We start from the raw sequence: 25,875 nt of genomic DNA, 5'->3' as shown, positions 1-25,875 counted from the left end.
TGCCATGCGCCGACGCAGGCACCCTTGCACCATGGTGCAAGGATGCCTGTGTCGTGGGGAGATTGCTTATGTGCAGGAAGGGGCCCCTTCCTACACAAAAACAATCAATTGAAGTGATTTCCTCTTCCAATGCGTGCTGTAGCATGCAGCACACATTGAAAGAGGAAATAAACAATGAGAAATGAAAACATTTCTCCTTGTTGCACATCACTATGCCACCCCCCATGGTGGCGTAGCATTCCGACGCATTTCCAGATTTACAATTGCTCGTAAATCTGGAAATGCATCAGTGGACATGGATGTTGCATGAGAACTAGGGGTGGGCGGACATCTCTGTTCCGCCCACGGAATGTGTGGAAATTTGCCCCTTCCGCCTTGCGCAAAGAAGGCGGAGAAATGAGGCAAAACTCTGCACATTCGGGGGCGGAACGGAAGTTGGCCGCCAGCCTCCCGCCCGCCACATTAAATGATATTTGAAAGCCTAAAATTACATTTAAAATAAAACTTACCTTATTGCGGGCGCATCCTTGCCCATCGCGGCTTCATCTGGGAACTGCGCATGCGCGGAAGCCTGCGCATGCACATTCCTCGCCAGGATTGCGCATGCGCAGGCTCCCGCACATGCGCAGTTCCAAGAAGAAGCCGCGATGGGCATGGATGCGCCCGCAATAAGGTAAGTTTTATTTTAAATTTAATTTTAGGCTTTTAAATAGCATTTAATACGGCGGGCGGGAGGCGCGCAATGGAAATATGTGGAGAGGCACGGAGATTGGTTCAATCTCCGTGCCTCTCCGCGAAAGTCCCTTACGTGACTTCCGCCCACCCCTAATGGGAACACCCACAGCAATACCCATGTCACTCCCCTAACACGTAAAGTGTTTTGTGAAAAGGGGCAAAATTTACAAGCACAGGTAAAGCCACGCAGGTTGGCTTTACCTGTGCTTATAACTATCACGCATCAGGTTGCACCGCAGTTGTGTCACGGAACATGAAGCACCGGCAGCACAAGGGGCTTGTAAACCTGCCCCAAAGTATTTTCTCAACAGAACCCCAGTTGACCCTGTAGATGAAAACCTTAATCTTCAGCCAAACAGAGTAGAGGCTGTTGGAGAAAGGATAGCACAATGCCCATCCTATTTTAGGTGGATGGTGTAATGTCTTTTTTATTGTACTTTACAACCAGAAAAAACCTGGCAGTAAGGCACAGGTAAAAACAATACTGACTTCATTCCCAGGGAGAAAACCTCCATGGGGTGGAGGGTCATTATTTTTTATTTTTTTTTAAAACAAACTTTTGCTTTGAGAAGCTTGTTTTCTAAAAACAAAATAAGTTAAAAGTTTGGTCGTCAGTTGTCAAAACTGGCAGCAGCCATCCACCAAAAATGTTGTAAATTGAATGGAACTTCTGTGACAGCAGTTCCCTTCAGTGTACAGAGAGGACAGTCATCTCTAAAGTTGGTAGTCAGTCACCATCAGTGTGGCAGAGGTAATATCCCGCGCCACACTGACAGTCTGCCAAACTAAATCCAAGATCAATAGCTGCTGAGTTTGCGAGTGAGGAACAAAATGTGTTGGGGGTTGCCCGTATTTTTTAAGTGAATCTAAACAATTTAGCAAACTGACGTGGACCCATGAGACAGTCTCCACTCCAACCCTCACTATTCAGACCACGTGTGGCTATTTCCAACTAGAACTAATCTTTCAATCACATACTAGGATGCCACATTCCATTTTTTTCCATTGTTCAGCATTTTGTCGATCAATTGTTCTTTTTGCATTTGTCACCCCAAGGTGGACGTGGATGCCTAGATGAGGGCCTCGTGCTCGCCATGTCACTGGAATGGCTTGGGGAGCAAAAGAATGATGGATTTAGGCCCCGATCTCTGTACTGGGGTGAATGTTAGACATTGTTCAACATTCTGTCCATCAATTGTTCATTTTGCATTTGTCACCTCGAGTGGGACGGGTATGCCCTGTGCTCGCCATGGTAAACAGACAAAATATCGACTACAAAATATCGAATGGACATAATATCGAGTACAAAATATAGGCTGGACAGAATATCGAATGGACAGAATATAGACATCAAAAATATCGTTTTGAAGGTAAGTAATGTAATATCGAATTTTAAAATATAGATAGTCAAAATATCGAAGTACATAATATAGGTTAAGAAAAATATCGAAATTTTAATAATATCGAATTTTTTATAGTGTATTTTATGTGTTAAAAGTGTTTATTTATGTCGTAATGTAATTTAATTAATGAATTTAATGTTATTTAAATTTTGCGTAATTTAATTCTGTAGCGGGTTGTGGGTTTATAGGGGAATAGGGTGGGAAGTAATTTAATTATAATTAATTAAATATGTTAATTTATGTAGTGTAATTTAATTATAATTAATTGAATATGTTAATTTATTTATTGGTATTTGTTTACAATTAATTGTTAATTAATTTTTATTTAGTAATTAATTACATTTTAATTGCCAATTAATTTTATTTAATTGATTAATTGATAATTATGTTAATTTAACTAATTTAATTTCTGTAGCGGGCTGTGGGTTTATAGGGAAGTAGGGTGGGAAGTAATTTAATTATAATTAATTAAATATGTTAATTTATGTAGTGTAATTTAATTATAAATAATTAAATATGTTAATTTATTTATTGGTATTTGTTTATAATTAATTGTTAAATTATTTTTTTTTGGTAATTAATTACATTTTAAATGCCAAATTATTTAATTTAATTGATTAATTGATAATTATGTTAATTTAAGTAATTTATTTTCTGTAGCGGGTTGTGAGTTCATAGGGGAATAGGGTGGGAAGTAATTTAATTATAACTAATTACATATGTTAATTTATTTTGTGTATTTATTAGATTTTAATTGTTAAGTAACTGTTTAATTACTAATTGATTAATTGTTAATTTGTAATTAATTAGTGTTAATAGATAATTAATTGTAATGATTAAATTAAATTAGTATTTGTAATTAATTAATTATTATATTATACTAAAGTGGTAATTACTTTTAATTACATTTTTTATAGATATTAATATATATATCTTTTTAAATAATATATGAAGTATCTACTTTCTCTACTGTTGCACTCACTGGAGTGGGAATAGTAATTTTTACCCCTACGCTATCCAACGCTTTCCCTACTGTTGAACTCTCTGGAGTGGGAATAGTAAGTTTATACTTCCGCTATCCTACGGTAATATTATTGGATATATTTTAATTATATTATGTTACTATATATATATATGTTTTAACAAATATGATTGTAAAACATTTTTTTATAACTTTAATTAATTATTTAATTTTTATAAGGTTTTTTAAGTATATTTTAGTAAATAATTTTTAATTTTAATTTAATTTAACATTGTTTTTAATAAAGTCGATATTTTTACAAACTATATTTTTGCAAACGATATTTTTTACTCTATATTTTTGTACTTACCTGTTTGTAGATACAAAGTCGATATTCTGTCTGTCGATATTTTGTCGCCGATATTTTTGGTACTCGATATTATGTCCCTCGATATTATGTCAGTGATCCGCTCGCCATGCCACTGGAATCAAGCTATCCTGGCTGATGAGGGGTGATGCCCCGAAACTGGTCCCAGAATGCTTGTTTCTGGTCTATGGAGGACCTGGCTTTGCAGTTCGCGCTGGACTGTTCCATGGGGAGCAGGGTCAAGACTGACATGCGTATGTCTGGGCCCAAACTGGGGTGGCGTGTTGAGTAAAAAAACAATGGACTTATGCCCAGATCTCTGTACTGGGGGTGAGTGTTTGACATTGTTCAGCAGTCTGTGCATCAATTGCTCTTTTTTGCATTTGTCACCCCAAAAATAAATCTGTTTATAACGAAGCCCAGGACCCTTCTCTTTTAAACCACATTATGTTGTATCGTCTCGCGCCATGCCTGTTCCACTATCTTCTCGCAAGCAGGAATGCTGTATCACGGAGCAACCAATGAATTATACGTAAGTGACCTCTGTAGCCAAAGCAAATAAGAGCCTTTCAGATGTCAAACCATCCCAGAAAGTCACTCCATATCTCTGCATATCTCTGGCTCCTTATGTCATCCAGCCAAAAATTCCAAGGCCAAACAACTCAGATATGCAGGTTTCAGGCCGTAGTTTGGCAGGAGAGTAAGGCCGTGGTGGGAAGGGAATCATAGGGGGGGCTGGTGTTCGTTTGTAGTGGAGTTTTTTCTTTTACTGCAACCATGTCCTTGGTCAATCAAGCTCTCTGCCATTTGTTTATGCCTCTTATCACCGAGATGACCTTGAGCAGAATCGTATGGATCTAAGTTTATTTCTGTTCCTGCTGTTTGGAAGAAATCCTGTAATGTCTTTCCGGCAATGTTTGCAGTTTTTCATTTTACTATCTCATGGTTTAGGTTTGCAGCAGGCTGCCTGCGTTTGCTGGTCTGTGCTGCTGTTGTGAATATTTCACAGAATGTATTCCTATGAAAGCTATTATTTTAACATTGCAAATCATAGCCCTAAACTGTTGGAGGGCTTTTTAGATCTTGGCTATAAGACTTGTTATGGACGATAACATGAGTTCAGAGTGGTTAGGAGCCCCCAGACTGCTTCCATTCATTGGCTTCAATGTAACTCTGATTTCCTTGCTTCTTATTAAATGGCTTTTTAGTACTTGACAATATGTTGCAAGGAAAACCATCGAAATTGAAACCAGGTAATAATAGTGGCATTTTAGTGAATGTACCTTTCCACAGACCTGTCCCTTTCCACAGACCTGCCAACTCACACTGCCCGTCTCCCTCAGGGAAATCAGCAAATTACTGGTCTTTAGGAAGGAGCTGAAGACATGGCTTTTTACCCATTAATTTTCCTGTTGGCCCTGCATCTACCCCGGTCTCTTCTTGCTCAGGTTTTTGGCAAAGCGCCGGGACACTCCTAGGAGTAGCCGTGCGCTATAAAAGACCCGTTTTAACATAACATAACTGTGCCACAGTGTGACACACGATCTCGGCTCCCATCAGGCGGTCTCCTGGTGAGGAGCCCATATCACACAGTGGCAGGAAAAACAAGCTACAACCACTGCAAATAGAGTTTTTCCAGCTCGTTTTCCAAGGCTTTGTACTGCTGATGTCCAATGGGAAAGCACCCCAGACCATCAGAGCCAGCAAGTTTTTTTTGGGGGGTGAGGAGTGGGCTTGGGGGCTGGTGGGGGTTCAAAAGTGCCTCGTAGGTAATTCTCAGCACAAGGCATCTTCCCTTTATCACACAGTGAGATTGTTGTTCAAGTTGGGAGGTATGTTTCCAGGAGCATAGTCTATTTACCCTCCTTTTTATTGGCACACTGCATCCTTCCTCTGCTCACTTTAAGGGAACTATTTCTCTTTTTGTGAAGCACACTGGTCGTGAGCATGTGTTATATAGCTCTCACCCTCATGTGCTCCTCTCCCAGGGGCGGCTGGTGACATTTGAAAGTGGTGAGGCGTAAACTAATTTGCATGTTGCACCGCCGCGAGCGAGCCCGAGCCACCTTGCATCCATCCATACATCATTCATGCATCCACCCATCCATCCGCCCACCCACCCATCCTGCATCCATACATCATTCATTCATGCATCCACCCATCCATCCATCATGTATCCACCCATCATGCATGCATTCATCCATACATCTTTCATGCATCCACCCATCCATCCACCCACCAACCCATCCTGCATCCATACATCATTCATTCATGCATCCACCCATCCATCCATCATGCATCCACCCATCATGCATGCATCCATGCATCCATCATACATCATTCATGCATCCACCCATCCATTCACCCACCCACCCATCCTGCATCCATACATCATTCATTCATTCATCAGTTATGTGACCTGCAGGTTACAGAAAGATCACTGCTGTAGGTACAACATTACTCCCTGATCTATCTAGCTGGAATTCGAACCTGAGTCCTCCAATCCCGAATACACATTAGTACAGCTCAGAGCTTATATTTTAGAGTGTCACAGTCATTTGTGTATTGTTCTATTAAATTTGTGACTATGTACAGGAACAACTATTGCGAGGGTGACTTTAAATACGGGCAATGGAGGACTAAATTATGTAGCAAGAAATGGCAAATTATGTGCCATAATGGATGTCATTTTGTGAAAGTATTAATGCATTATGTTGTCATTTTAACACTTGTTAACACAGTCGGGCATGGGTTTCAACATTATTAGTACCAGTGTAACACAGAATGATGACAACAAGTCCGGGTCCGCACCTCCTCTTCTCCTCAACCCCTTGGCACCTTCACGTCGTCGAATGGCACTGGCAGCCCCTTGCAGCCAATCCTGGCGCTGCAGGGGCACGTGTTACTCTACGCCGACAGCACGCCCATTAGGAGACCGAAGGGCTCCTAATGAGCATGCACAAAAAAGCACGAACACAAGTGCGCATGCGTGGGCACGGGTAAAAAATTCACCCTCCGTCCCCACGCATGCGCACTCGTGTTGCTGCCTGCCTGGTGACAATCATGTCAATCAACATGACGCCTCCCGACGTCATGCTGACTGGCATGCATTGTCAGTTCTCCCTTGGTGTCTCCTGCAGGCGGCTGCGGGCGGGGGGGGCTACGCCCCCACGCCCCTATGGACGCACCGCTCTGACTTCTCCCTTGGAAAAAATCCCCTTTACTCCATGCTCTGTGGCGCTCGCTCCCTTGTACACTTCCCGAAACCCCCTCCCCCACCACGGCCAAGAGCTGCATTTTGTCCTCTCTCTCATGTTCTTCTTGCCCTCCAAACCCTCTGCCCCTTGCTCTCCATGTTGCTCTCTGCCGCATGTGCTTCTCTCTCAAGCAAACCCACCACACTCCATGTTGCTCCCTCCCTTGTCTGCTCTCCTCCACACCTTCCACCCTCGTGTATGTGTTTCCTGCTCCATTACTTTATTTCTTATTTTCTGAGGGCCCAGTAGATGTGATGTGACACTGTGTCACTCTCTGCGCCCTTCTGCAGACAACTCCCATCTCCGCAAGTTCCACATCAGTGCACAGGCACTGTAGAACGTTATGTTACATTTTTTTCTCTTTACAGAGTTTTATATAGCGTGAACTTGGCCCGAATCGGGTATCAGAGCGCTGTACATAGCACCAGTTGCATTCCATGAGGACACATGCATTTTTAAAAAATGTTGTTAGGCACGGGAATATTAAGTGATTTGCCCAGAATCACAGGATGTTCAGCGTCATTGCCGAGACTTGGACCCAGTTCCCCAGAATCGAGGTCGACCGCCTTAGCCGTAAGGCTCACTCCTCTACATTGACTTAACCGCATGCGCGCTAGCGGGTTTTCCCGCTGCGCGCTGAAATTTAAAAATCGCGGCTTTCGTGACAAAGCCAGCTCGTCATGCGCGCAGCGCAGGTAACGCCCATGACGAGCTGGCTTTGTATACCGCATCGAAGGGGTTAAAGCACACGGCTACCTGAAAGGTTGCCAAGCCCTAGTTCCTCCTCATCAGCACAGACCAGGCAAACCAGATCATACTATTTAAAGGGAAGAAGGAAACAGCCACGGTTTAAGCTGCTCCCAAAAAACTGTAAGTGATTTGCAGGCTCTCAACGAGTGTGGCAGATCATTCCAGAGCATAGGGCACAGAAACGCAGATGTTCGGCCACCTAGACAAGACCATCCTGTGTGGAGATCACCGCTACAGATCAAGGTAGAATCACATCAAGAATGTGCTGGGACGAAAAGCTCATGGGCTTTCTGCTTCTTTGCCTTCACTCCTCTGTTCTTATCTGTTCCTCTCACTTCTCATAGCCCCACCAGAAGAGGAAGATGCAAGTAGGGCACTAATAACCACTGCTTTGAAACACACTGTGCCACATCAGGCCAGGAGGCAGCTCTTGCCTTGCAAGACCGATCCTTGGTCTCCAGCACAGAAGATCCCCTCCGCTGGGGCTTTAAAACCAGCCGCGTGGCCACGTCGGAGGATGTCCAAGGGGAATAGTCAATGGGGGTGACATGCCAAAGTCACTGGGATCTTTGTGCTTGCAAGCACAGTGATCAACAGAGGGTAGAGGGGGCAGTTCTGTACAGGTGCCCTTCTTAACCATTATCTCCCTTGAAAGACTAGGAGTGCATCTTTACGATAGCGGATTGCTGTTGGCCTCTGAACTCAAGAGCTCCGATCCTTCCTTTCCTTCCCTTCATTCTTCTCTGCCCTATTATTCTTTTCTATCTTCTCTTTTTCTCCCTCTCACTGTCTTGTTTTTCGCGCTCTTTCTTTTTTCCTGTTTCCTTTCTCTCTCTACATATATTTTTTCTTATATCATGGTGATGCTCTTGATGGTTATTAAAGTTCCTTTGCATAACCCTTATTTCTTTCATATTATCCATATGTAATATTTAAGAAGACTTATTTGTGACTAGACCAAAAGATATGTTATTCTTCTTGACTTTTCATCATTTGTATCACTTTTTATTGTATTTAACTATTTATATGCTTCTTAAAAAATAATAAACTTATTGAACAAAAAAATGAGCTCTGATCTTACTACTTACCATACTTTCCCACTAGGCTAGTCAACGCTGAAGACTCCATCCTGAAAGTGAGGGAAGACAATGAGGAAACCAATCAGAGGACATTCTTGGGCTGTGAGATGATCGATTGGCTGATTCAGGAAGGAGAGACAGGCAATAGGAAGGAAGCGGTGGAACTGTGCCGGGCACTGCTGGAGTATGGAATAATTCAGCATGGTAAGGAGTGGGGACACCTTGGGTACGGTGATAATGGTAGCACCTGCCGTGCATGCTTCCAGTGTTTGTTACCAGGGCTTATCCCACTATTGTGTATGTCATGAATGGGTGTCTTTTCTGTCTCTTTTGCATGTGACACTATAGGGTGTGCTCTGTTCCATGTATACTGAACTTCACTGATGTGTTCTGTATCGCTAGAGGGTGGATGTGTTGTTGTTGATGTGCTTCGCGTGATTGTGTGTTACTAAAATCACTGGTGACATGACTGTCTTGTATCAGTAATGGATTTGATTTGTGACAAGTGGGTGTGCTGACATACTTCACTAATAGCGATGGCCGTCACCAGGGGATATGCGATGTATCACTAGTGAGTATGCTTGGGGTCACCATTGCATATCTGCATCTCTAGTGGATATGGTGTGTGTCACTACTCTGGCTCTTCTTGGCAGCATCTGTTAGATGGCCCCACAGGGATCTTTTTTGGCTCCTGTTTGTGTAGTGTGGTTATGTAGCACTGCATCCATTTTATGATGTATGTTGTGTCATTGCTAATAATATTCATTCTAGATACGGACTGCTAGGCCTTTAATGCTAAGCATGATTCACATGCATTTAGCATTAGTAAAACATTATATACTTATTTGTTGTACTGATCTTATTTTTAGGATCTTCTAATCATGTTTTCAAATTGATTAAGCATTCTTGATCAAAGATACCCATCTCTGAAAAGGACTTCTTTCTAGCTGCTGACCCCCATTCAGATCCCTTTTTAGTGTTTCTTATGGAGTTATCAATCAACTTGGAATCAAAAGTTTTCCATAGATCCAATCTGCCTCCTGTTTCTAACACAAGTAACTTCTAGATTGATACAGTGGGCCAAAGGGGGGGGGGGGGGGGCAGCACAGACCACAGACTGCCTTGTTGGTGTGAAAAAGGCTGCTTTATTGGAAACAGGTGCACATTACACAATAAACCCTTGGCCTGTGCCGTACAAAACTATACCTCACTAAATAATGTCCTCCTACTTTACCCCCACCACTCCCCTAAACATGTTCCCCCCTTCTACAATTATAAAAACAACTTGCAATTTCCTAACCTTTCTTCACCTACCTAACTAGGTAAACTTCCTATGTTCTTTCATAACTGTAACTATACATCATTATACCACAACTGACTTAGGAAAAACGCCACTTGAAAAGTCGTCACTGACGGCTTTTAGACCCCCCCTAGGACTCTTGATGCTTCAGGTATCTGCACACACCTATCGCCCTGTCCAAAGCCTCCTTCAGCTGCACTATATACAATTCCATGCCATAGCGGGACAGATAAACCCCATCTTCCCTGAAGAAATACAATGCTGCATAGCGCAGCTCCGGATGTTCCATCCTACCAAACACTTCCTTGTCGCAAAAGACTCTCATGTCCCTATTAATCTTCCTCCGCGCCCTATCTATGGCCGCCGGCCATTCAGCCCCTCTCCAACATCTCCTAGGTATAAACTCAGACCATATTACATGACACCCAGACCACTGCCGCTGAATCTCCAGCAAATCCCGCTTCATTTGTTTCAACAACGCCAAGCCTTTGCATTGCACCATATTGTTTTCTCCCAAATGAATAACCAAAACATCCAGGTAAATTCCCCCCTAACTACCTTGCTCAGCGCCAGAAATAACTCATTCACCTCATGCCCGCCTTCCCTTGCCAATGACAACGGAAAAGCCTAGGATCCAATTCTAGATTTAAATTACTGGTCTTGTCCAATTCATATCGCTCCGTTTGTTTCACAAAGAGTGCCCTAAGGTGAGGATGGACAACCCAGCCACGGCCGGCCCCGCCACCGCACCTGAAAAGACACATATGTGAGACAAGCGACAGCAAATCAAGCCTCCTCCTCACCGAAGCCCCGCATCCTGATGTATGTCTTATAACAGTCCAATTTCCAGCGCCCCAATCACATCAGATCCTCCCTACCCCACCCCTTCTTCGCTACATCTGTTGCTGCACCTATGCGAAAGAAGTGCGTCCCAAACAGTCTGGGGTTCTCACCCATAGCGTGAAGGGCGTGCCGCAGAACCCAAAGTAGTTGCGCCGCTTTCACCCCGTTACCCTCAGCCCGGCGAAAGACCTCCCCCGCCTCATCACTCGCCCTGGCCGCCAACATCTCACGCCACACCGCAGGGCACAGTGCCCGATACACCACGGGTCCCATGACAACCCACTTCCCCACTCCCCGTTGGTCACTCTTCAATCTCCGCAAGAGAACTGCCACCTCCCTCGTCCGCATTTCCACCTCCCCCCACTGTACCCCTTGCTTCCCCCTTGCCTCCAGGGGCTCCAACACCTGAAAAGCCCGGATATACATCCACGACATTAGCGTGGAAAACAGAATAGCTTCCTCTCAGTTGCAGCAAATCCTCGGCATGAGCCTTATCAAGCCGACGAGAATACCCGCTGTTACGGGACAGCGCTGCGAGGCTTTGGCGCCTCGTTCCCACGCCCATCCTTCCATTAAACGTGGCCCCAGTTCACCCGCTGATGGTGCATAGCCCCACCTTAATTTCCCCATGAATGCTATGGCTGACAGCTTGCCTGCAATCGTCACTTTGGACATTCCTAGGTCCATCATCGCCAAAATGAAGTGCACCACCTGCTCGCCCCTCACCCAATGACTGTCATGTCGCATGCAAAAGAGACGGACAAGACACCCATTCATGACATACACAATAGTGGGATAAGCCCTATTAACAAACACTGGAAGCATGCACGGCACGTGCTACCATTATCACCGTTGCGACCGTTGCCATTGTCCAAAAAGTCCCGCCAAGCCTGCTCATATGCCCTCCAAGTGGAAGTGGCCCCTGACCCTCTTACCAGTTGAACAACCTTCTCTCCACTACTGACCACATCGCTGTTGGCACTGGCGTCTTGAATTCGTCCGCCTCCGGGGCTAGCCCATGGAACCTCTGCCACTGTGAACGAGACAAAGCATCTGCAATGTCATTGTCCATCCCTGGCACATGCCAGGCTTGAAACAAAATGTAATGGTCCAAACATTGCAGCACAAATACCCTCAACAACTTGAGCACCTGTGGGTCCCTGGCCGACTGTCTATTCACGACATGTACAACCGACATGTTATCCACCTTGAAAATCACTTTTTTGTGTGCCAGCTTCCCTGCCCACGCCGTCACCGCCACCACTAGGAGGAACAGTTCCAAAAATGCAATGCTCCTCCCCCGTTCTGCCACTGTGGTGGCCAAACCTCAGCGCACCACCTCCCCTGCCAATACAGTCCAAAACTACCCACCCCCACCGCGTCTGAGGAGTTAGTCGCATCCCATTCCCACTCCTCGCGGGGCCATGGGGATACCAATAAATCGCTCCAAGAACGCCTACCACATGCGCAGGTTCTCCTTCGTACCCACCGACAGGTGCAGATGATAGTGCGGTAGTGTCAAACCGGACAGGGACACACCCAGACGTCTCCAAAAAGTGCGCCCAGCTCGCACCACTCAGCACGCAAAGTTCAAGTGCCCTAAGAGAACCTGCACCTCACGTCCCATCACCTTCTGTTAGGCCAACATGGTGTCAATCAACAGCAGCATGTGCACCTTCTTATCTCCCGGCAAACGGACCTCCATGGCCACCGAGTATAGCTTTATACCTAGAAATGACAGCACCATGCTGGGACCTTGAGTCTTCTCTGGCGCCAGGGGCACACCAAGGTAGCCCATGAGCTCTGTGAAACTGTCCAGCTGCTGCTGGCAGTACGCCGAACCAGGCCGTCCCACCAGGAAACAGTCATCCAGGTAGTGCGTCACCGTCTCTTTGCCTGTGTGCCACGAAAAAATCCACTGCAAGAAGGTACTGAAACGCTCAAGCAAAGCTCAAGAGATGGAACACCACATGGGTAACGCTTTGTCCACGAATATGGACCCCTCGAACTGTATCCCCAACAGTTGAAAATCCTCCGGGTGTACCGGGAGCAGCCGAAAAGCTGACTTGATGTCGCATTTTGCCATGAGGGCGCCCGTCCCCACAGTGGCGACTAGCCGCCGTGCCACGTCCACGGAGGAGTAAGAAACCGACGACAGCTCGGCCGCTATGTAATCCAACGCCCCCTCCGGCCATGACAAATGCTGAATCAGTAGATACTGCCCATGCTCTTTCTTCGGCACCACTCCGATAGGGAAGATGATCAGGTCCCAAATAGGGGTCTCTTGAAAAGGCCCGCCATCCGCCCTTCCCAGACCTCTTTGCCCAGTTTGTCCCGGACCACTGCCCTGTGTGTGTTGGCAGATTTGAAATTTTCAGCCTTCTGGCAGCTCTCAGACCCTCGTACCCCAGCCAGAAACCCTCCTGAAACCCTTGCCGGAGCAGTGTCTTCGGTCCGTGGATAAGACACTGTGGAATTCACCAAAAGACAACCAGAACTCAGGGTGGTGAATAACAAGGAAGAGTTTATTCCAAGATACAAACTCCTGTGACCTCAGCCGCAGCCTCTCGAACTGCTGTCGCCTCAGAGTGTCCCCAGCGCTCGCCTTGGAACGCTGGTCGCGGTGACATTCTAAGTGATGTCACCGCGAGCAGCACCATCACACGCAGAGCCGCCGGGGGAGGCAGAAGAGGGAGATACCATACATCCCCCTTCCCTGCAGAAATTGAAAACATTAGATAGAACAATGAGCAGGAAGCAGAAATAGGGAAAAAACTTACATTAGCCAGAATGGCAATAGTTACATCATTACATATTGGTCAAAGTGCCTGGGAGGTCTGGTCACTCTCCTGTTGGGCCTGTGGCCTGGGTGAGAGACACCCGACGGCCTCCTGATGGCGAAACCACTATCCAGTCTTGGACCACTCTCCCCCTCCCTTGCACCTTCAGTGACTTCTACTGGAGGGTGGTACTTGACCACTCTCCCTAGGTTCCATATTTTCCCTTCTTGAGTTTTGACCGCATTCTTGAAAAGTTTTGTGATTTTGGTGGGACTGCTGTACTCTGACCAGCTTGCCTTCCCTGTGGGGGCTTTGATTTTGATGTTGTCACCTACTTTGAACTCAACCTCCCATGTGGCCTTGCGTTGGTCGTAACCTTCTTTCCTCACCTTCATGGCTTGTTCATCCTTCCTCAGACTATCCTTTTCTTTGGTTCGGTCCGACCACCCCTTGTGCCATTCCATCCACCCCGGGGTAAGCTTAGTGTTGGGTGTCCTTGCGCGGAGCAATTCGAACGGGGTGACGCCCGTCGTCTGATGCGGCGTGAACCTGTATGCTTCCAAGCGCCTCCACACCTCTTCTTTCCAACTTATGCCACTGGCTTTGGCCAGCTGGATGCTCTCTTTGAGGGTTTTGCTAAAACGTTCGACCATGCCATTGGTTTCTGGGTGGTATAATGCGCATCGTTTGTGTCTGATGCCTCTTTCTTCTAGGAAGTCTTCCATCTCTTTCGAGCATAGTTGCACTCCGTTGTCAGTGAGGATGTCACTGGGGAGCCCCTCTCGGATGAACACCTCCTGTAAGAATCCGATGACAGTCTTTGTCGTGACTTCACTGACGAGTTTTATCTCTGGCCACCGAGAATACAAATCCACAAGCACCAAGATGTAAGGCGTCCGCAGTTCCCCAGACATCGGGCCCACGATGTCTAAAGCCAACTCGTCCCACGGTCCTGACGGGGGCGGCCTACACACCATGGGTGGTGTCTGTTGCTTCAAGACCTTGTCGCTATTGCTGCACGGGATGCACTCCCTGATTCTCCTTTCGGTGACCAGGTCCATGTTCGGCCACCAATAGCTCTCCCTGAGTCTTTGCTTGGTTTTGGTGATACCCAAGTGCCCTTCGTGAGCTATCTCGACCAGGTTGTCTCTCACAGTTGCTGGTGGCACGAGCCTTGTTCCCCTGAATAGGCATCCGTCAACAATGGTCAACTCGTCCTTAACAGCCTGGAAAGGCCGTAGGTCTTCATTTCGTTTGTCGCCGTGCTTCCATCCATCCCTCACTCTTCTGCAAATTTCCTCCAGTATCTTGTCCTCTTCCTGTGCCTTCCTCCACGTTTCTTCACCCAACGCCTTCTGGATGGTGCAGACATTCTCTACTATGTATCCCTCTTCTTCTTCATCCGTTTTTTCTTGCATTTCTCTTGCTTCTACACCACTGACGAGTCTGGATAGGCAGTCAGCTGCAAGGTTTTGCGTTCCTGGGACGTACTCGACGTTGAACGTGTACTCCTGGAGACTGACCACCCAACGCCTTATCCTGCTGGAGATGGCATCCAAGCCTTTTTTGCTGAACACTTCTACCAACGGTTTGTGGTCGGTTCGGAGGGTGAACTGCGTACCCCACAGGAAGTCTCTGAATTTTCCTACAGCCCATGATACCGCCAATGCCTCTTTTTCGATGACTGAGTAGTTGTTCTCAGACTTCTGGAGCGACCTTGAGGCAAAGGCTACGGTTTCTTCTCCTTCCACGCCTTTCTGGGTGAGGACAGCTCCTAACCCTTTTGCACTTGCATCAGTTGTGAGGATCGTTGCCCGGTTGGGCAGGTATGACTTCAAACTGGGGGCTTGCGCAAGTGCTCTCTTTACATCCTCGAACTCACTCTGGCATTCCTGGCTCCATTTGAATTCATTTTCCTTTTTTAGCAGTAGCCTGATGGCGTAAGTCCTGCCTGCCAAGTTGCTTATGAACTTTCCATAGAACTCCAACATCCCCATGAATGATTTGATCTCGTCTTTGCTTTTGGGGGGTGACAGATTCACGATGGTGTTTTGCAGTTCGGCCTTGGGACGTATGCCTTCCGTCGTTATCTTGTGACCAAGGAAATCCAACTCAGCACAGCTAAATACACATTTGTTCTTCTTTACGGTAAGGCCTTGGGACAAAAACCTCCTCAACACACATCTCAGTCTCTCATCATGCTCAACTTGGTTCTTTGCGAAAACAAGCACGTCATCCTGGTAACACATGACGCCTGGGATGCCTTTTAGGATGTTGCCCATGATTCTTTGGAACACGGCAGCCGCCGAGACTAAACCGAAAGGCATCCTTTTGAACGTGTAAGCGCCCATAGGTGTCACAAAAGCAGTGAGTTCTTGAGACTCCTCGTGTAGTTTTATCTGGAAATAGGCCGAGGTGAGATCGAGGGTGGAAAACACCTTGGCACCCTCTAGCATGCTCATCATTTGGGTGATGTTCGGCAAGGGGTATCGGTCAACAACGACCTCTTTATTGAGTGCCCTCAAATCAATGCAGAGCCGGACTGACCCATCCTTCTTCTTCGCTGCCACGATGGGTGCCAACCATTCGGTCGCTTCCACAGGTTCGATGACTCCTGCCTTGCACAGTTTCTCCAATTCGGATCTGACCTCCTCCTGAATGGCTATGGGGAGTCTTCTAACTTTTGCCACAACGGGCTTGGCGTTCACCTTCAATTTTATTTTGTGACAGTAGTTCTTCAAGCATCCAAGCCCTTCCCTAAACACCTCTTCAAATTCTTTAGTGACGTCAGTCTTACATTCTTGTATCTCCTGTATCAAAATCTGGGGATTGCTGTTGGGATTGAGATACACACCCAAACCCTTCTGAGCTCGCCACCCCAAAATGTTGTCTCCTACAGTGGATACATATACTTTAGACACAGTAGTCCTATTCCTGTACTCAATTTTACTCAGAAAGTATCCTTTCATGGAGATGGGGCGCCCCGCATACCCTCCTGGCCTTAGGTCTAACCTCTTCAAAATTATCTTTCCCTTAGACACACGTGAGAACTCCTTGGCATTGATAATTGTTATTCTAGAACAGGAGTCAAACAATGCTTCTAGGTCAACCTCCCCTACTTTTATGGTGTCTTTAGGACTATCGACTTGATCTTCATCAACTTGTGCTGTAATTTCCGCACACGTGGGGTTTCTGGGACCAGGCGCCTTCAACTCTTGCACTTGCACAACAAATTCGTCGCTCACCACATTCATTCTGTCTCTACTCTGTCTACTGGCCCCCTGCCCGCTCTTGCAATATTGCTTGAAATGGCCTTTCTTACCACACTTGTTACATGTGAATCTGAGGGCGGGACACTCCTTGTCGTTGGCTAGGTGCCCTTGTTTGCCACACCGGTAGCAGGTACCTTTAAATGATCCTCCTGGCCTGCCTTCCTTCTGTTCTCTGCCCACTACCTTCTGACCTTTAATTACAGACACAGTCTCGCATTCGGACACCACCTCACTGACATTGGTCTTGTCATCGTTCTTCTTCTCCCCTGCATCTTGCTTAATCTCCTTGACGCACTGCAACATGTGCTCTACCTGCTTGGCTATGAGGAGGACCTCTCTCAACGGCGGGTCATCTTTAAGCCATAGCTCTTCACGCACCCGCTCTATCCTGCAAGTCAGGACAAACTGGTCCCTAATTCTCTCCTCACTCGCTCCACCAAACTTGCAAGTGGCGGCTAATTTTCTCAACTCAGACACAAAATCTTCTATAGACTCCCCTTCCTTCTGTGCTCTCTTCCCAAAGTGGTACCTCTCCATGATTGTGCTAGTCTTGGGAAGGTAGTGTAAATCTAACTTCTTAAGGCTCACCTCAAACTCGTTCAGACCCCTCGCCTCCTGTGTCCCTAGATCTGGGAGATGATCCAGGACCTCCTCTCCCTCTGCGCCTAGATAGTATGCTAATAATACAACCTTTCTCTCTAAGCCCAGGTTTGGTCCACACACAGTGGCGTAATTCAAGAACACTTTTTTCCATTTCTTCCACTGAATATTGGGATCCCCAGGGGTGGTCAAGAAAAATGGTGGAGGGGTCACGCTCTGCATGCTGAGTGCTAATTCTTTCCCTGTTGACACTCAATAGAACTATGCCCACATCATCAGATGCAATGACGCTTTAAATATGGTAAGTTAGCATACACCATAATAAGTATACATGCTATACTTCAAATTCCCCCAGTGACATTAAACAGGAGTAGACGGAGAGAAGAATGCTTGCACAATACTTAATAAAGAGAGAAAAAAAAATGGGGGGTGGATTGCAGAAGTCTTAACCATGGAATAGTGCTGGTTGTACTGTTACTTTCATGTGATGCACACCACTACGCTACACCCTTATTCAAGTGTAGCCTGACTTCGGCTACACAGAGATGGGGATGCAAAACACAAAGCCAGAACCCTTCAGTGCATAAAGATGAGCACTATTCAGCACGAAACCCGTGCACAATCAAAGTTGTCCCAATGCTGTGCTCTCAATCGTACCACCACACCAAGTTGCTTTTCCTAATGCTTTTCCACTTCCCACGCCGCGCTGTCAGTTGAACCCACAGTCATTCAGGAATGTGGCTTAGATTTTCTGAATGAGAAGCACTGTCCCACTGCGCTCCTAGGCTCCTTTCTCCTCCCACGTCGCGCTCCTAGAGGCCTCTAGGTGTTCCACTCACGATCTTAGCAGTCGCCTAAACGCTCCTTACTTCCTCGCAGCGCTGGCAAGTTCACTTCTAGCAGCAGCCCAAAGCGCTTTGCTTCGTCATCAAATGCGGTAGGAAATTCTGCACTTCAACTCCGCTAATTCTCTCTTCTCGCGCTGCCCTGTGTGTACTTTCTCTATCTGGTCGCCAATTGTCACGCGCCACTATCGCAGGGGTCTCTGAGGAGGGAGGATTCACCAAGGGAGGCAGTCTTCACACGCCCCTGTGGCGTCAACACACAACGCTGCCCTGTTGCTGATAAAAAGGGTTGCGCTGTGAAAGTCTCAGATGAACTACGCGCCTGGCTCTCGCTTTCAGTCTCAGCTCCGGTGGCGCTATAATTGGCCGCTGGCAGGCTCCGACAAGAACCGGGAGATTACCTCACCTTGTCAGCTGCCGATGTCGAGGCTCGCCACACACAACGTGGGCGGAAGGTCTGGGGTCAGCGCGCAGGGTCACAAGCAGGCGTACCTCACCTCCAGGGTGTCAGTCAGGAGGAGACTTCACACGTTCTTCCCCGGGCACCTACAATCCCTCTGCCCTCCTTCGAGTCGACAACACGTTCCTTTCTTGAGCTGCTTCTCACTTCCGTCAGCTCTTCGCGTTGCAGTCAGTTTCACTTTAACTCGTTGCCTTTCCCAGTCGGCCGGCTGGGTTTACTCGAGTCAGCTGTTGTTCTTTATCTTTCCTTCCGACGGCTGTGCTCTTCTGGGCGTGTTGAGGTCACAAAAGGCTTTAACCCGAGTCGCCAGTGTGGAATTCACCAAAAGACAACCAGAACTCAGGGTGGTGAATAACAAGGAAGAGTTTATTCCAAGATACAAACTCCTGTGACCTCAGCCACAGCCTCTCAAACTGCTGTCGCCTCAGAGTGTCCCCGGCGCTCGCCTTGGAATGCTGGTCGCGGTGACATTCTAAGTGATGTCAGCGCGAGCAGCACCATCACACGCAGAGCCGCCGGGGGAGGCAGAAGAGGGAGATACCACAGACACCAAGAAGGTTTCCAGCCGGTCCTGCTTAACTGGTGTATGAGCGTTTTCCCAGATTCCTCTGTCCTCCCCTACCTCCCCTGCCCCCTGATTGCTGCCCCGCTGGCACAGACTGCTGACCCTGACAACCGCCTCCCGTCCCCCAGCATTGCACCACTGGGTGTCGCCCCGCGCATTTGGAGCATTCTTGCTGGAACTTGCAATATTGTCTCGCACAAGCGCCCTTGTTGAAATCCCAGGACGCACCCACTGTTGTTCCGACGGTGTTCCCTCCTTGCCAAATCCTCCCGCAGGTAGAGCGGTTTGGAAAGGGATGGGGCGCGAGCGGTAGCGGTAGCCCGCTGGCCGTGTATATCATTTTGCCAAACTTTGCCCCACTCATGGTCCACTGGTAGAGGTCCGAATCGATTTCCCCCCATTTCGCCTCAGGGTCCCAGGCCAGAGGCACCCGGAACTCTTTGTCATAGTGCGACCAAGCGTATCCCCCGTACGTGACTTGTGCCCACCAGATCACGTTCATGTATTTGAAAAGTGCGACAGCCCTGTCAGGGAAATTGTCACACATCACACTGGCGAAGATCAAGAACCTCGCCGACCAATTCCTGATGTTCAGGGGCACCCTCGGCCTCCTGGCCAACTCCAGCTTTTCTTCCTTGGACCCCTCTTTTGCTGTCAGCTGGCGATGCAGGAGCTTTAAAATATCCCTGTACTCGCCCTTCCATATTTTCTCCTTGGTGGCCAACGACAAGTGTGCCCCCAAAGTTTTCGTGATGCCCATATATGCCAGGTTGTGCACTGGGACATCATGGCTCACTTTACCCTCCTTGGGCGCCCCCACATCGTCTTTTCCTCCCGAGGCACCGTTCGTGCCTGGATCTGCCTCCTCCGGCCCCACCCCGCATCCCGCATGTACGTTTCTTTACTCAAACGCACCCCCCATCCTCCACCCCCATGCATCTGTGACGACTGAGATCCTGACCTGTGGTAGCCTGCCCGACCCACTCTCCACTCCATGCTGTGCCTTACCTGGCATCAAGGTCGGCGTCCGCACTGGATCCCGCCCTCTAACCAGTCGTGCAGGTGGAGCCATCACTATATCCGCCTTGGGTCGCTGTCGCGCACCTCTCTGTAAGAAACAAGGCACAGCATTACTCAGAGCCCCCCCATCCTGACCCTCCCCCCGCCCTGCTCCACTATTTCCCTGCCCTCCACATTCTCCTCAACGTAATCCAACTGGGATGGGCCATCCTCCTCGGACTCCAGCCCTGCCAGTCTTATGCGTTCCTGCCAAAGGCCGCGCTCCGTGGGCACCAGTCTGCTCAATCCTGTCTGCTCCCTACAGGTATGGAGTCGGTCTCTCAAATCCACACTCCCTCTCCTCTACCCTGCGCGCTTCTCCTCTGGGTCCCGATCTGTACTGGTGGACCTCTGCCCTGTCCCCCGGCGGCCGCATCGACTCTTCGGGTGGGGCTAGCTGGGACTTACCGCCCTGCCTCTCACAGGGCACCACTGTCAGGTCCCTCGTGGGAGCGCGACCGCCCACATAATGCAGAGCCGTCCCATCCTCTCGGTGGAGTGAAGCCGCATGCTGCTCTCCTGAGCACCGCGCCATGCTGTCCTGCCAAAAGAAAGAAGTGGAGTCCAACATGCCGGGGTTAAACCTGCCTCCCAGTATCCTCCCGAGGTCCCCCCCCACCCCCGCCCTGCCCCCACCTCACCTGACGAACGCCCCCCCATCGCGATGGGGTAGACCGCCAGGCCCTGGACCCCACTCCCCTGCCCTGAGCCCCCCACACCTCTTCCCCCCAACCGCCTGCACCCTCCTCCTTGTCACTCCATACCAAAGAATCCAGTTCCCAACGAACCGCGCCGCCCCCACGGATCTCTCCTGGTACCCCTGCACCCCCCCGACACCCGACGATACTGCCGGCTCCCCCCACCCCCCATGAATGACCCCCGATTGCATCAGCCCACTGACGCCCTATCGCACCACCCCCGGCATCCAAAGCCCACATGGACCCCCAGCGTGGAAGATCCACCCATGCCCCCGCCTCAACCCTCGCCCGGTATCTCTCTCCTCCCGGAACTCTTGGGTGACCCCCGAGCCACCCCCCCACTTGACCCTTCCCCCCCACCCAGGCTCCGTGGCCTGGCCTGCACCCCCATGACCATGGTGTCCCCCCTCTTTCCCTCCGGCACCCCCTGATCCCCCTGCGCCCTCCCCTGGCCCCTCCGCTGCCCCTCCCCTTCGTCCGTACTGTCAATGAGCAATGGAAAAGACTCCCGCCGTTCCCTAGCGCAGAGGCGTCCCCACCACCGCCCCGCTCCTGCCCTGGCACCCCTACCACCTTCTCATTGCCCCACTTCTGTTTCTGGGCACCTCCCACTCGCCCGCTTCACACACCATGTCCCCTGCTCCACCCTGGGCCGCGCCGCCCCACCAGCCCCCTCCTTAAATACCAAAACAGGCTGGGGAACCGTGCCCCTCCTCCCGCCTTGCGGGCGTTTGAACGGCACAGCCGTGTGCGCCCCCGTCTCCTCTGTCACCTGTTTTCTAGCTCACGGCGGCTCGCAGGTGATAACCGCAGCTCGCCGCCCGCCTGGGGGGGCCTCACCTTGACGTCGGGTCACAGCATGTCCGTGCAGCCCACGACCTCCAATAGGAAGAGAGCTTCCACCACTCTTAGATCCTCCATTCCGCCATGATCATCGCCGCGGATTGCTGCAGTCAGTCCCAGTCAGCAACGCTCTTACCCGTGCTCCTCTGTCGACATCGCGCTCACTCAGGCTGCCCACAGAGATGTCCCAAAACCACCCCGCTACTACTAGCACCGCTAACCCGCCAAACACCCAAACACCACGCTACCCAAAGCTAATCCCAAAAAACTAAACTGCCCACTATCCTCTGACCGGCTGTTGTGTCACAAACCACCAAAATGGTGTCCCGCGACACGAAATGGCCGCCACAAGCCCAAAAATAGCCTGACCCTAGCACAAGAAGCCCAAAAAACGCCCAATGGAGCCCAACTAGCCCACTGGACTCTGGCTGCCCCGCGGCCCAAAAACCCCCAGGATGGGCACGCCTCCCGCTGGTCGACCGCCACCCCCCAAAGCCCTATTTAGCATTCAGAAAAGAGAGATACACAGTTATATCCATCCAGTGGACATAGCCCTGTGAAGGGAGACTAAAACAGCACAGTGGTTAAGCTCACAGTAAAACTGAAATTGAAATTGTGTCTAGCATTTGTAGATAAAAGAAATCTGAAAGAACTGAAAATATGCTTTTATGTTTAAGCATGTTTGAGCATGGTCCTCATTGCACTTTATTTGTATGTGTGTGCAACTGTCAGTCTGACATATTTGTGTGTCCACTGGTTTGTCTGCCTGGATGTTTCCAGTGTGTGCCTGTTTTTGCTTTGTGCATGTGCTTTAGGTGTTTGTGTGTTTTTGAGTGAATGGCTTAGTATGTGTGCACCTCTTTTTGCTTGTTTGTGAGTGAGAAGGTCTGCATCTACAGCCCTCCTTGAGAGTGCCAGTATTCCTCCCAGTGTGTTACCCACCAGTGCCTCCATCTTGGGTCATTTGAGGTAGCCTGGTGTCTCCCCTGCTGATAATTCCAGGTCCATAGACATTCGGTTTGGTTTCATAGGGTGCAGATGTGCACAGGGAGGAACTGCTGCAGGGCCAGCGGCAAGAGCACCAGGTCCAGACTGGGATCAGAATCCAGCCCTGGCAAACTGCTCAGCCGCCACCCGTGGGGTAAGGGGGAGTACAGCTGAGCAGTTTGCGAGGGTCGGTTTCAGCCGATTTTGTTATAGGGGGCCGATATTGCCGACCCCCGTTAACATAAATTGACCCCCAGGGGCCCAAAACCGCCCCACCCTAGCGGCCTACCAGGAAAATGCCTGGTGCCCGCTATGGCCAGTCCAGCCCTGAGGAGCACAGACCATCCCAGGCCCGAAGGGGAAGCATACTAGCAGATGTGGCCACTGCAGAATGCCAGGGTTGCAGAACATAAATGTTGCCCTTGTGCCCCTTCCTATCTCACTACACTTCCTATCCCTTTATGACACTCTTGTAGGTTCTGTTTCTCGCTTTGTCACTGTTTTCATATCTTTCTCTTCCTCTTTCTTTTCCCCTTTTCTGCCTTTCTCTCTATTGTTCTGGGTCAAAGTTTGATGATGAAAAGTAAGCTCTGGCTCCAAAACGAGCGTCAATGCCCATCAATTGCAATCAGAGAAAAACCAAAGGAAATGATGGACGGAGTGTTGACAATACAAGCACTCATCCCCAGTCAACTGATCTGGGTTTAATCCACCACCGTTCTTTAGCCCACTCTGCCACCCCAGTTCAGACATGGCCATATGCAAATCAGCCTGACACTGTGCCTCATGGGAACAGTCCAGCCCGAACTGCCAAGCCATGCCTTTCCTGGACCGGAAACAAGCTACCGAGGACCGGTTTCTGGCATTTCAGCCTTCTTCAGCCCGGCTTGCTTGAATCCAGTGGCAAAGTGAGCAAGGGACTCCCGTCTGAGCATACCCTGCCAACTTATGGCGAACAAAGAAAAACCAAAGGAAATGATGGAGGGAGCGTTGACAATACAAGCACTTACCCCCACTCAACTGATCTGGGTTTAATCCATCACCGTTCTTTAGCCCACTCTGCCACCCCAGTTCAGACATGCAAATCAGTCTGACCCTGTGCCTCATGGGAACAGTCCAGCCCAAACTGCCAAGCCATGCCTTCCCTGGACCGGAAACAAGCTACCAAGGACCGGTTTCTGGCATTTCAGCCTTCTTCAGCCCGGCTTGCTTGAATCCAGTGGCAAAGTGAGCAAGGGAATCACGTCTGAGCATACCCTGCCAACTTATGGCGAACAAAGAAAAACCAAAGTAAATGACGGACGGAGCGTTGACAATACAAGCACTAACCCCCAGTCAACGGATCTGGGTTTAATCCATCATCGTTCTTTAGCCCACTCTGCCACCCCAGTTCAGACATGGTCATATGCAAATCAGTCTGACCCTGTGCCTCATTGGAACAGTCCAGCCTGAACTGCCAAGCAATGCCTTCCCTGGACCAGAAACAAGCTACTGAGGACCAGTTTCTGGCATTTCAGCCTTCTTCAGCTCGGCTTGCTTGAATCCAGTGGCAAAGTTAGCAAGGGACTCACGTCTGAGCATACCCTGCCAACTTATGGTGAACAAAGAAAAACCAAAGGAAATGATGGACGGAGCGTTGACAATACAAGCACTCACCCCCACTCAACTGATCTGGGATTAATCCATCACCGTTCTTTAGCCTACTCTGCCACCCCAGTTCAGACATGGCCATATGCAAATCAGTCTGACCCTGTGCCTCATGGAAACAGTCCAGCTCGAACTGCCAAGCCATGCCTTCACTAGACCGGAAACAAGCTACAGAGGACCGGTTTCCGGCATTTCAGCCTTCTTCAGCCCGGCTTGCTTGAATCCAGTGGCAAAGTGAGCAAGGGACTCACGTCTGAGCATACCCTACCAACTTATGGCGAACAAAGAAAATCCAAAGGAAATGATGGACGGAGCGTTGACAATACAAGCACTAACCCCCAGTCAACGGATCTGGGTTTAATCCATCATCGTTCTGTAGCCCACTCTGCCAGCCCCAGTTCAGACATGGCCATATGCAAATAAGTCTGACCCTGTGCCTCATGGGAATAGTCCAGCCCGAACTGCCAAGCCATGCCTTCCCTGGACCGGAAACAAGCTACCGAGGACCCGTTTCTGGCATTTCAGCCTTCTTCAGCCCGGCTTGCTTGAATCCAGTGGCAAAGTGAGCAAGGGACTCACGTCTGAGCATACCCTGCCAACTTATGGCGAACAAAGAAAAACCAAAGGAAATGATGGACGGAGCGTTGACAATACAAGCACTAACCCCCAGTCAACGGATCTGAGTTTAATCCATCATCGTTCTTTAGCCCACTCTGCCAGCCCCAGTTCAGACATGGCCATATTCAAATCAGTCTGATCCTGTGCCTCATGGGAACAGTCCAGCCTGAACTGTCAAGCCATGCCTTCCCTGGACCGGAAACAAGCTACCGAGGACCGGTTTCTGGCATTTCAGCCTTCTTCAGCCCAGCTTGCTTGAATCCAGTGGCAAAGTGAGCAAGGGACTCACGTCTGAGCATACCCTGCCAACTTATGGCGAACAAAGAAAAACCAAAGGAAATGATGGACGGAGCGTTGACAATACAAGCACTAACCCCCAGTCAACGGATCTGGGTTTAATCCATCATCGTTCTTTAGCCCACTCTGCCAGCCCCAGTTCAGACATGGCCATATGCAAATCAGTCTGACCCTGTGGCCATATGCAAATCAGTCTGACCCTGTGCCTCATGGGAACAGTCCAGCACGAACTGCCAAGCCATCCCTTTCCTGGACCGGAAACAAGCTACCTAGGACCGGTTTCTGGCATTTCAGCCTTGTTCAGTCCGTATTGTCAACGCTCCGTCCATCATTTCCTATGGTTTTTCTTTGTTCGCCATAAGTTGGCATGGTATACTCAGACGTGAGTCCCTTGCTCACTTTGCCACCGGATTCAACAAGCCGGGCTGAAGAAGGCTGAAATGCCAGAAATGCCAGAAACAGGTCCTCGGTAGCTTGTTTCCGGTCCAGGGAAGGCATGGCTTGGC

At 49.0% G+C, this 25,875-nt stretch overlaps 1 protein-coding gene across 1 annotated transcript in view; it reads left to right on the top strand.

Annotated features, from left to right (window-relative positions):
- LOC147706333 (DEP domain-containing mTOR-interacting protein-like) overlaps positions 1 to 25,875 on the top strand; it is a 151,730-nt gene that overhangs the window by 91,121 nt on the left and 34,734 nt on the right. Inside the window, exon 5 of the mRNA XM_086932818.1 lies at positions 8,578 to 8,756. Within this exon, the coding sequence (XP_086788944.1) occupies positions 8,578 to 8,756 (179 nt within the window). The remainder of the gene's footprint in view (positions 1 to 8,577; positions 8,757 to 25,875) is intronic.

This window comes from Lissotriton vulgaris, chromosome 7 (genome assembly GCF_964263255.1).
Source record: "Lissotriton vulgaris chromosome 7, aLisVul1.2, whole genome shotgun sequence".
In the NCBI taxonomy this organism is placed as follows: Eukaryota; Metazoa; Chordata; class Amphibia; order Caudata; family Salamandridae; genus Lissotriton; species Lissotriton vulgaris.
The sequence above is the reverse complement of the archived record's forward strand: the minus strand, read 5'-3'. Positions and strand labels throughout refer to the sequence as shown.